At 45.7% G+C, this 13,087-nt stretch overlaps 1 protein-coding gene across 10 annotated transcripts in view; it reads left to right on the plus strand.

Moving 5' to 3' along the window:
• TPM2 (tropomyosin 2) overlaps positions 1–13,087 on the plus strand; it is a 51,232-nt gene that overhangs the window by 14,532 nt on the left and 23,613 nt on the right. For 3 of the 10 annotated variants that reach the window (XM_075187489.1, XM_075187477.1, XM_075187481.1), the window contains exon 1: positions 4,018–4,164. The exons of 4 other annotated variants lie outside the window; for them this stretch is intronic. In XM_075187489.1, the coding sequence (XP_075043590.1) occupies positions 4,033–4,164 (132 nt within the window). In that variant the 5' untranslated portion in view covers positions 4,018–4,032. Of the gene's footprint in view, positions 1–1,027; positions 1,048–1,215; positions 1,236–4,013; positions 4,165–13,087 lie in introns of those variants that run through there. 3 more of the 10 variants (XM_075187495.1, XM_075187471.1, XM_075187500.1) reach the window with 3 other exon arrangements.

Consider the following 13,087-nt stretch of genomic DNA (forward strand, 5'->3'; position numbering starts at 1 on the left):
AGTGATCCCTATAATAGAGAGATAATTGATCCCTATAGCAGAGATATTAGTGATCCCTATAGCGGAGAGATATGTGATCCCTATAGCAGAGAGATTAGTGATCCCCATAATAGAGAGATAATTGATCCCTATAGCAGAGAGATGATTGATCCCTATAGCAGAGAGATAATTGATCCCTATAGCAGAGAGATTAGTGATCTCTATAACAGAGAGATTAGTGATCCCTATAACAGAGATTAGTGATCGCTATAATAGAGAGATAATTGATCCCTATAGCAGAGATATTAGTGATCCCTATAGCGGAGAGATATGTGATCCCTATAGCAGAGAGATTAGTGATCCCCATAATAGAGAGATAATTGATCCCTATAGCAGAGAGATAATTGATCCCTATAGCAGAGAGATAATTGATCCCTATAGCAGAGAGATAATTGATTCCTATAGCAGAGAGATTAGTGATCCCTATAACAGAGATTAGTGATCGCTATAATAGAGAGATAATTGATCCCTATAGCAGAGAGATTAGTGATCCCTATAGCGGAGAGATATGTGATCGCTATAGCAGAGAGATTAGTGATCCCCATAATAGAGAGATAATTGATCCCTATAGCAGAGAGATAATTGATCCCTATAGCAGAGAGATTAGTGATCCCTATCACAGAGAGATATGTGATTCCTATAGCAGATATATAAGTGATCCCTCTATCAGAGTGATCAGAAGAATTAACAATAACTCTTTACCATAGAGATGAACATTCTCTATGTGTCACTGCGAGAAGGACACATGATGAACTGGTTACAATGTATCTCTTCTCCCTGCTCCATGCAGCTGTACAATGTTACCAGGAGCATATATGGGAATAAGAGGGAGAGGAAGAGTTAAGAGGGTGAGTGTGAGGGGAGGAGATTACAGGGAGGGGACATGATGAGGGTGGGAACATGGTGGGGGAGACTTCTTGGAGCAGAGAGGAACTAGAAGAGTCATTTCTGCATCTCGAATTCCAGACAGAGGCAGCAGGGTGAGAGCGGTGCGATACACAGGATGAGGTAGGAGGCATACTGATACCTGAGAGTGCTGAGAGACACAGGATGAGGTAGGAGGCATACTGATACCTGAGAGTGCTGAGAGACACAGGATGAGGTAGGAGGCATACTGATACCTGAGAGTGCTGAGAGACACAGGATGAGGTAGGAGGCATACTGATAACTGAAAGCCCTGAGAGACACAGGATGAGGTATGAGGCACACTGATACCTGAGAGCGGTGCGATACACAGGGTGAGGTATGAGGCACACTGATACCTGAGAGTGCTGAGAGACACAGGATTAGGTATGAGGCACACTGATACCTGAGAGTGCTGAGAGACACAGGATTAGGTATGAGGCACACTGATACCTAGGTGAGGACTGTATTATACAGTTTTATGATACATAGTATAATCTGTTGGGTACCCGTTGATGGGGCTGACATTCTTCATATAGTTTTCTGGGATGGAGGATGTCCGCTATTCTGCTGCTGGTGTAGACTGTTCATTGCAACCAAATGTGATTTATATTCCCACTGTATCTCTGATCTTCTGTTACTCCCTCCTCACTCTCCTCTCACAGTCTCTCTCTCTCCCTCTCTCTTGCATCACTCTGCACTTTCTCCTCGCTGTCCTGGAACAGTCTCTCTTTCTCTCTCTCTCTGGTATCCCAGCACTCTCTCTTCAAATTACTATCAGTCTCTCTCTCTCTCTGTGTGTGTCTGGTTTCCCAGCACTCTTTCCTCACACTCCAGTCAGTCTCTCTCTCTGGTCATCCAGCACTCTCTCCCCACACTCCTGTCAGTCTCTCTCTGTGTCTGGTCTCCCAGCACTCTCTCCTCACACTCCTGTCAGTCTCTCTCTCTCTGGTCTCCCAGCCCTCTCTCCTCACACTCCAGTCAGTCTTTCTCTCTGGTCTCCCAGCACTCTCTCCTCACACTCCAGTCAGTCTTTCTCTCTGGTCTCCCAGCACTCTCTCCTCACACTCCTGTCAGTCTCTCTCTCTCTGGTCTCCCAGCCCTCTCTCCTCACACTCCAGTCAGTCTTTCTCTCTGGTCTCCCAGCACTCTCTCCTCACACTCCTGTCAGTCTCTCTCTCTGGTCTCTCAGTACTCTCTCCTCACACTCCTGTCAGTCTCTCTCTCTGGTCATCCAGCACTCTCTCCTCACACTCCTGTCAGTCTCTCTCTCTGGTCATCCAGCACTCTCTCCTCACACTCCTGTCAGTCTCTCTCTCTGGTCTCCCAGCACTCTCTCCTCACACTCCTGTCAGTCTCTCTCTCTGGTCATCCAGCACTCTCTCCTCACACTCCTGTCAGTCTCTCTCTCTGGTCATCCAGCACTCTCTCCTCACACTCCTGTCAGTCTCTCTCTCTGGTAATCCAGCACTCTCTCCTCACACTCCTGTCGGTCTCTCTCTCTGGTCTCTCAGTACTCTCTCCTCACGCTCCTGTCAGTCTCTCTCTCTGGTCTCTCAGTACTCTCTCCTCATGCTCCTGTCAGTCTCTCTCTCTGGTCTCCCAGCACACTCTCCTCACACTCCTTTCAGTCTTTCTCTCTGGTCTCCCAGCACTCTCTCCTCATGCTCCTGTCAGTCTCTCTCTCTGGTCTCTCAGTACTCTCTCCTCACGCTCCTGTCAGTCTCTCTCTCTGGTCTCTCAGTACTCTCTCCTCACGCTCCTGTCAGTCTCTCTCTCTGGTCTCTCAGTACTCTCTCCTGACACTCCTGTCAGTCTCTCTCTCTGGTCTCCCAGCACTCTTTCCTCACACTCCTGTCAGTCTCTCTCTCTGGTCTCTCAGTACTCTCTCCTCACACTCCTGTCAGTCTCTCTCTCTGGTCTCCCAGCACTCTCTCCTCACACTCCTGTCAGTCTCTCTCTCTGGTCTCTCAGTGCTCTCTCCTCACACTCCTGTCAGTCTCTCTCTCTGGTCTCTCAGTGCTCTCTCCTCACACTCCTGTCAGTCTCTCTCTCTGGTCTCCCAGTACTCTCTCCTCACACTCCTGTCAGTCTCTCTCTCTGTCACATGTCTCCCAGCACTCTCTCTTGCTCTCCTGGCACAGTCTCTTTCTCTCTCTCTCTGTCTCATGTCTCCCAACACTCTCTCCTCGCTCTCCTGTCAGTCTCTCTCTCTGTCTCATGTCTCCCAGCACTTTCTCTCGCTCTCCTGGCACAGTCTCTCTCTCTCTCTCTGTCTCATGTCTCCTGGCACTCTCTCTTCGCTCTCCTGTCAGTCTCTCTCTCTGTCTCATGTCTCCCAGCACTCTCTCTCGCTCTCCTGGCACAGTCTCTCTCTCTCTCTGTCTAATGTCTCCCAGCACTCTCACTCGCTCTTCTGCCACAGTCTCACTCTCTCTCTCTCTCTCTCTGTCTCATGTCTCCCAGCACTCTCTCCTCGCTCTCCTGTCAGTCTCTCTCTCTGGCTCATGTCTCCCAGCACTTTCTCTCGCTCTCCTGGCACACTCTCTTTCTCTCTCTGTCTCATGTCTTCCAGCACTCTCTTTCGCTCTCCTGTCAGTCTCTCTCTCTGTCTCACGCCTACCGGCACTCTCTCCTCGCTCTCCTGTCAGTCTCTCTCTGGTCTCCCGGCACTCTCTCCTCGCTCTCCTGTCAGTCTCTCTCTCTGTCTCATGTCTCCCAGCACTCTCTCTCGCTCTCCAAGCACAGTCTCTCTCATGTCTCCCAGCACACTCTCTTGCTCTCCTGGCACAGTCTCCCGCTCTCTATATGGGGTTTGTGCAGACTTCTCCATGTAAGGGTAATTAGTGCTCCGCAGTCCTGGTTTGGAACAGATTTGGAGACGCAGAGTTGCTTCATGAACTGTCTGTTAGTTGTGTTAAATTTGGTCATGTTATAATATATATATATATATATATATATATATATATATATATATATATATATATATATATTGCAGGAAGATAGATGTAGTCAGGTTGTCAGTAGGATGCCATAGGATACATGCTTTTATCCGATGACATATAGAACAGGCTCACCTATAGGTCGACCATGCCCGGTGCCAACTCCATAGCAGCCGTGAGGAAGAAGATCGAAGGCCTTCAGCAGATGGTGGATAACGCTGAGGAACGAGCTGATCTGATGCAGAGGGAGGTTAATTTGGAGAGGCAGGAACGGGAGAGGGTAAGATGGGGGCATCTCTTAGCAATAGACAAATGATGATACTAGGAACGTGGGGGCGCTACAGTACTACATATATATATATAAAACGCTCTGTCCGTCTTATCAATAAACGTGGAGTTGAAAATGTCAGAAAGTCAAACAATGATTTTGATCTTAAATATTGTATACGATGTGATCCATGTATGATATGACAGATGTGATCCATGTATGATACGATGACAGATGTGATACATGTATGATATGATGACAGATGTGATCCATGTATGATACGATGACAGATGTGATCCATGTATGATGCGATGACAGATGTGATCCGTGTATGATACGATGACAGATGTGATCCATGTATGATATGATGACAGATGTGATCCATGTATGATATGAAAGATGTGATCCATGTATGATATGACAGATGTGATCCATGTATGATATGAAAGATGTGATCCATGTATGATATGACAGATGTGATCCATGTATGATATGATATGACAGATGTGATCCATGTATGATATGAAAGATGTGATCCGTGTATGATATGACAGATGTGATCCGTGTATGATATGACAGATGTGATCCGTGTATGATATGATGACAGATGTGATCCGTGTATGATACGATGACAGATGTGATCCATGTATGATATGAAAGATGTGATCCGTGTATGATATGACAGATGTGATCCGTGTATGATATGATGACAGATGTGATCCGTGTATGATATGATGACAGATGTGATCCGTGTATGATATGATGACAGATGTGATCCGTGTATGATATGATGACAGATGTGATCCGTGTATGATATGATGACAGATGTGATTCGTGTATGATATGACAGATGTGATCCGTGTATGATATGATGACAGATGTGATCCGTGTATGATATGATGACAGATGTGATCCGTGTATGATATGACAGATGTGATCCGTGTATGATATGATGACAGATGTGATCCATGTATGATATGATGACAGATGTGATCCATGTATGATATGATGACAGATGTGATCCATGTATGATATGAAAGATGTGATCCATGTATGATATGACAGATGTGATCCATGTATGATATGAAAGATGTGATCCATGTATGATATGACAGATGTGATCCATGTATGATATGATATGACAGATGTGATCCATGTATGATATGATGACAGATGTGATCCGTGTATGATATGACAGATGTGATCCGTGTATGATATGATGACAGATGTGATCCGTGTATGATATGATGACAGATGTGATCCGTGTATGATATGACAGATGTGATCCGTGTATGATATGATGACAGATGTGATCCGTGTATGATATGACAGATGTGATCCATGTGTGATATGATGACAGATGTGATCCGTGTATGATATGATGGCAGATGTGATCCGTGTATGATATGATGGCAGATGTGATCCGTGTATATGATGACAAATTTGATCCGTGTATTTTATGATGACGGATGTGATACATGTGTGATATGATGACAGATGTGGTCCGTGTATGATATGATGACAGATGTGGTCCGTGTATGATATGATGACAGATGTGATCCGTGTATGGTATGATGACAGATGTGATCCGTGTATGATATGATGACAGATGTGATCCGTGTATGATATGATGACAGATGTGATCCGTGTATGGTATGATGACAGATGTGATCCGTGTATGGTATGATGACAGATGTGATCCGTGTATGATATGATGACAGATGTGATCCGTGTATGATATGATGACAGATGTGATCCGTGTATGATATGATGACAGATGTGATCTGTGTATGGTATGACAGATGTGATCCATGTGTGATATGATGACAGATGTGATCCGTGTATGATATGATGGCAGATGTGATCCGTGTATGATATGATGGCAGATGTGATCCGTGTATATGATGACAAATTTGATCCGTGTATTTTATGATGACGGATGTGATACATGTGTGATATGATGACAGATGTGGTCCGTGTATGATATGATGACAGATGTGATCCGTGTATGGTATGATGACAGATGTGATCCGTGTATGATATGATGACAGATGTGATCCGTGTATGATATGATGACAGATGTGATCCGTGTATGGTATGATGACAGATGTGATCCGTGTATGGTATGATGACAGATGTGATCCGTGTATGATATGATGACAGATGTGATCCGTGTATGATATGATGACAGATGTGATCTGTGTATGATATGATGACAGATGTGATCCGTGTATGATATGATGACAGATGTGATCTGTGTATGGTATGATGACAGATGTGATCTGTGTATATGATGACAAATTTGATCCGTGTATTTTATGATGACGGATGTGATACATGTGTGATATGATGACGGATGTGGTCCGTGTATGATATGAAAGATGTGATCCATGTGTGATATGATGACAGATATGATTAATGTATGATATGAAATATGTGATCCTTGTATGATATGATGATAGATGTGATCCATTATGACATGAGGACACATATGATAGTTTATGATCCATGTATGATACAGTGACACGTATGTTGATGCAGAGAGTAGTCTGATTGGCAGTACTGTACTTATTGGGGTCTTCTCCCTCCTGGATCATCTGTGTGTATGAATGGACATATTTCTGTTATCTATATAAGTCACTTAAAGCCACATAAGCATCAGATTGTGGGGAGGTGAGGGGGGACACACCAAGTCACACACATGACCAGGTAGGAGGGGGGACACACCAAGTCACACACATGACCAGGTAGGAGGGGACACACACCAAGTCACATACATGACCAGGTAGGAGGGGGGGCACACCAAGTCACACACATGACCAGGTAGGAGGGGGGGCACACCAAGTCACATACATGACCAGGTAGGAGGGGGGGGCACACCAAGTCACATACATGACCAGGTAGGAGGGGGGGCACACCAAGTCACATACATGACCAGGTAGGAGGGGGGGCACACCAAGTCACACACATGACCAGGTAGGAGGGGGGCACACCAAGTCACATACATGACCAGGTAGGAGGGGGGGCACACCAAGTCACATACATGACCAGGTATGAGGGGGGACACACCAAGTCACACACATGACCAGGTAGGAGGGGACACACACCAAGTCACACACATGACCAGGTAGGAGGGGGGACACACCAAGTCACACACATGACCAGGTAGGAGGGGACACACACCAAGTCACATACATGACCAGGTAGGAGGGGGGACACCAAGTCACACACATGACCAGGTAGGAGGGGGGGCACACCAAGTCACATACATGACCAGGTAGGAGGGGGGGGCACACCAAGTCACATACATGACCAGGTAGGAGGGGGGGCACACCAAGTCACATACATGACCAGGTAGGAGGGGGGGGCACACCAAGTCACACACATGACCAGGTAGGAGGGGGGGGCACACCAAGTCACATACATGACCAGGTAGGAGGGGGGGCACACCAAGTCACATACATGACCAGGTATGAGGGGGGACACACCAAGTCACACACATGACCAGGTAGGAGGGGACACACACCAAGTCACACACATGACCAGGTAGGAGGGGGGACACACCAAGTCACATACATGACCAGGTAGGAGGGGGGGCACACCAAGTCACACACATGACCAGGTAGGAGGGGGGGCACACCAAGTCACACACATGACCAGGTAGGAGGGGGGGGCACACCAAGTCACATACATGACCAGGTATGAGGGGGGACACACCAAGTCACACACATGACCAGGTAGGAGGGGACACACACCAAGTCACACACATGACCAGGTAGGAGGGGACACACACCAAGTCACACACATGACCAGGTAGGAGGGGACACACACCAAGTCACACACATGACCAGGTAGGAGGGGGGACACACCAAGTCACACACATGACCAGGTAGGAGGGGACACACACCAAGTCACATACATGACCAGGTAGGAGGGGGGGCACACCAAGTCACACACATGACCAGGTAGGAGGGGGGGGCACACCAAGTCACACACATGACCAGGTAGGAGGGGACACACACCAAGTCACATACATGACCAGGTAGGAGGGGGGACACACCAAGTCACATACATGACCAGGTAGGAGGGGGGGCACACCAAGTCACATACATGACCAGGTATGAGGGGGGACACACCAAGTCACACACATGACCAGGTAGGAGGGGGGACACACCAAGTCACACACATGACCAGGTAGGAGGGGACACACACCAAGTCACACACATGACCAGGTAGGAGGGGGGACACACCAATTCACATACATGACCAGGTATGAGGGGGGACACACCAAGTCACACACATGACCAGGTAGGAGGGGGGACACACCAAGTCACACACATGACCAGGTAGGAGGGGGGACACACCAAGTCACACACATGACCAGGTAGGAGGGGACACACACCAAGTCACACACATGACCAGGTAGGAGGGGGGACACACCAAGTCACACACATGACCAGGTAGGAGGGGGAACACACCAAGTCACACACATGACCAGGTAGGAGGGGACACACACCAAGTCACACACATGACCAGGTAGGAGGGGGGACACACCAAGTCACATACATGACCAGGTAGGAGGGGGGGGGGGCACACCAAGTCACACACATGACCAGGTAGGAGGGGGGGGGCACACCAAGTCACACACATGACCAGGTAGGAGGGGACACACACCAAGTCACATACATGACCAGGTAGGAGGGGGGGCACACCAAGTCACATACATGACCAGGTATGAGGGGGGACACACCAAGTCACACACATGACCAGGTAGGAGGGGGGACACACCAAGTCACATACATGACCAGGTAGGAGGGGGGGGTACACCAAGTCACACACATGACCAGGTAGGAGGGGGGGGGGGGTACACCAAGTCACACACATGACCAGGTAGGAGGGGACACACACCAAGTCACACACATGACCAGGTAGGAGTAGATTCTATGACACGTTCCTCTAGCTATCAGATAAATCACCAGGCTGAGATGACATAATGGATGAAAATCCTGCTGTCATTTCTCCATATACATGAATAATTCATTCCTTCTCACATGTAGGAAGACGCAATTACCTCATACATTATAAAGTGTCCCCAGGAATAATTCATTACTGCATCTGTGCCGTGACCGCCATGTACACATACCTATGTATAAGATCACATTGCTGGCATAGCAAATGCCACTGGCACTGTATGCAAATAAGTGGGAGGTCTCACTAAATGTAGTGTAAAAATAACCATGACTTTGCACGTGGGGCTGATATAATATAAAGGATTGATGTCATTATATATATATATTATAAAGGACTGATGCTGTTAGATATTGTGACTGGATCACGTATAAATAACTTATGGTATAAATAAATAAATAAATATATATATATATAAGTATATTTTGGTGAGGCAAATCATTATTTCTGAGACCAGGGTAGAAAATATTTTTTTCTGTATTAACTTCTCTAAAGCAAATGTCTATTTTTGATGTGTATATCTGAAACAATGAGCCTTTGTGGATGGAAGCCTTTTGTGTATTGTGATGTGGGAAAATTGCTTGTTTTGGTTTGTGATGTTCTGTGGGAATGTGTATTCTGAAGAAAGACCCCATGGGGTAAATGTATGAACCTCCGATTTCTGCAAGTCACATGCCTTTACAAGCCATCGCCGCTTTAAATTTTCACTGCAAAGTCGCCGATTTCCGGCTACTTGCAGAAATTGGAGGTTCATACATTTACCCCCATATGTTAATTGGGTCTCTTGATGTGTGAGGTTTCACTTGGAGACAGGAAAGTTTAATTTAAAACGTGCTGCTCGATTTCCTGCGTCTAAAACAAAGATGCAGGACATCACAGCATTTCTAGAATTTCACAGATAAGTGTAAATATTGTTAGCTTTGCAATTCATGTGAATCTATGTTTTGGTAAACAGGGTACATCCTGATTCTAAAAATAGTCTGTGTCCAACTATGTATAAAAGCACTGTCCTGTACACTGAAATGTATCATTCTGATGTTCCATCTGACCTGATCACTGATACCTTTAATCAGTGGAACTGTCCTTGTCAGGGCACCTGAGTGAAGTAAAACATCACTCTTTGCTTCGAGACCCTGCTTGACAATCTTCAATATTGCTGTAATCATGTGACCTGCAGATTAGACACTAAATCAAATCCGTCCTCCGGCTGTTACTGAGGTTTGGACCCAGCTCTCCAGTACCACTGCTCTGCCTGCTACCCTGCAGCTCTGGTCAGTGTGATAGGCCAGGGGGGATCCATCCACAGCAACCCTGATCTATAGGAAGAGGTCAGAAGTACCAGCCCAAGTGTACAAGCACTGGAGTACACTAGCAATGAAAGTTACCCAGAAGGAATGTTGTTCTGAGCACCATAAGGGAGCTCAGTGGTGGCAGCATTGTAAGCCCCTCCTACTGCGGCAAGAGGACGCATTTGGGATAATGTAAGGGAATGGTGGAAAAGTAAGCCCAGCCGGTTCCCAGCAACAACAGACAGTGTGGCATAGATGGTCCATCCTGTCACAGATATATAATATAAAAGACTAATACCACTATAAATTTAATATAAAGGACTTGTACCACTTTATAAACAATATAAAGGAATGATGCCAGTATATATATAATATATAGGACTGATACCATGGTATATATAATATAAAGGACTGATGCCATTATATATATATATATATATATATATATATATATATATATATATATATATATATATATATATATATATATATATATATTATATATTAGAAAATATTGATGCCATTATATATATAATATTATTATTATTATTAAGTATCCGCAGAGCCGTATAGGAACTAACAATAGGACAGTACAAGGTATGACATTACAATACAATAAACGAGCAGCACAATAACTCGGGAAGCTTACAACACAGTTAAAGGGTGACTGAAAGACAGCACCGAAGGAAGAGGGTGGGCGCAGCAACAGGTAAAAGAAGGAGCAGTGAAAAGCAGGAGCGGAGTCGCTGGGCAGGAGGCTAAAGAAAGAGGTAAGAAGAGTAGCTGTAGAGCAGAGTAAAACCCTGCTCAGAGGAGCTAACAATCTAAGGGGAAAGGCAGACAAACTGACATAGGGAAAGTGAAATGGGGACAGTGTTGAACGGAGCAAGAAGGTGGAAGGGGAGAGAGGGGGAGGTAGCCGACAGGTGGGTAGTTAGGCAGATGACTGAAAGGCTTTTAAGAAGAGGTGGGTTTTGAAAGCCGGTTTGAAACTGCTTAGATTGGGGGACGTCTGATAGTACGAGGGAGATTGTTTCAGTGGAGGGGGGCAGCTCGGGAGAAGTCTTGAATACGTGACTGGGAAGGGGTTATCAGCGGGGAGGAGAGGCAACGATCGCTGGCTGATCGCAGTGGGCGGGAAGGAGTGTGAATAGGGAGGAGGTTGGAGATGTAGGGAGCAGTGGAGTTGGCGAGGGCCTTGTACGTGAGGGTGAGGAGCTTGAAAAGGAATCTGTGGGGGAAACAGAGCCAGTGAAGGGCATGATAGAGGGGGGAGACAGATGTGGAACAGCGAGAAAGGAAGATGAGTTTGGTGGCGGCATTAGGTACAGAATGAAGAGGAGGGAGATGAGAGTGGGGTGGCCAGTGAGGAGAAGGTTACAGTAGTCCAACCGAGAGATGATCAGGGAGTGTATGAGAGATTTGGTGGTGTCCTGCGAGAGGAGAAGAAGGGTCGAATGCGAGCAATGTTACGTAACTGGAACTGGCAGGATTCGGCAAAAGAATGGATGCGGGGGGCAAAGTAGACAGAGGGGTCGAGGGTGACACAGAGGCAGCGAAGTTGGCGAACACATGAGATAGGGGAGTTGTCAACATTGATAGTCAGGTCTGGGGGGACGGGGTTTTTTTATGGAGGCAAGACAATAAGTTCGGTTTTAGCAATGTTACATTTTAGAAATCTGGAGGACATCCAGGAAGAGATGGTAGAGAGGCAATATAATGTACTGATACAATTATATATATAATATAATGTACTGATGCAATTATTATATATATAATATAAAGTACTGATGTGATTATATATATAATATAAAGGACTGATGTGATTATATATATAATATAAAGGACTGATGTCACTATCAGAAGTTATGTGGACAGATCTGCTTATCAGAACTCAGATGGTCGTCTAGAACTTAAGAGAGTTTATGAGGCACCATAATGTCCCTCATTCAGTGTTTTAAATTTCCCTGTGGTGCCCCCACACTGGGTGCCAGCCTAAGTGCCGGGGATTTTACAGAACCCCCCACCCCTTCTTTATTGTCTGAGGCCATCACCTACCCTCCTCCTAGAGTGGAGGGATACGCCCTATGTGCTCTATATACTGCACCGTGATGTCCTATATACACCCTTATATCCTGTACCTCTATATACTGCACTATGATGTCCTATATACACCCTTATATCCTGTACCTCTATATACTGCACTGTGATGTCCTATATACACCCTTATATCCTGTACCTCTATATACTGCACCGTGATGTTCTATATACACCCTTGTATCCTGTACCTCTATATACTGCACCGTGATGTCCTATATACACCCTTATATCCTGTACCTCTATATACTGCACTGTGATGTCCTATATACACCCTTATATCCTGTACATCTATATACTGCACCATGATGTCCTATATACACCCTTATATCCTGTACCTCTATATACTGCACTGTGATGTCCTATATGCACCCTTATATCCTGTACCTCTATATACTGCACCGTGATGTCCTATATGCACCCTTATATCCTGTACCTCTATATACTGCACCGTGATGTCCTATATACACCCTTATATCCTGTACCTCTATATACTGCACCGTGATGTCCTATATACACCCTTATATCCTGTACCTCTATATACTGCACTATGATGTCATATAATCTTTGTTATATTAAAT

The sequence above is a fragment of the Mixophyes fleayi genome, chromosome 1 (assembly GCF_038048845.1).
Source record: "Mixophyes fleayi isolate aMixFle1 chromosome 1, aMixFle1.hap1, whole genome shotgun sequence".
In the NCBI taxonomy this organism is placed as follows: Eukaryota; Metazoa; Chordata; class Amphibia; order Anura; family Limnodynastidae; genus Mixophyes; species Mixophyes fleayi.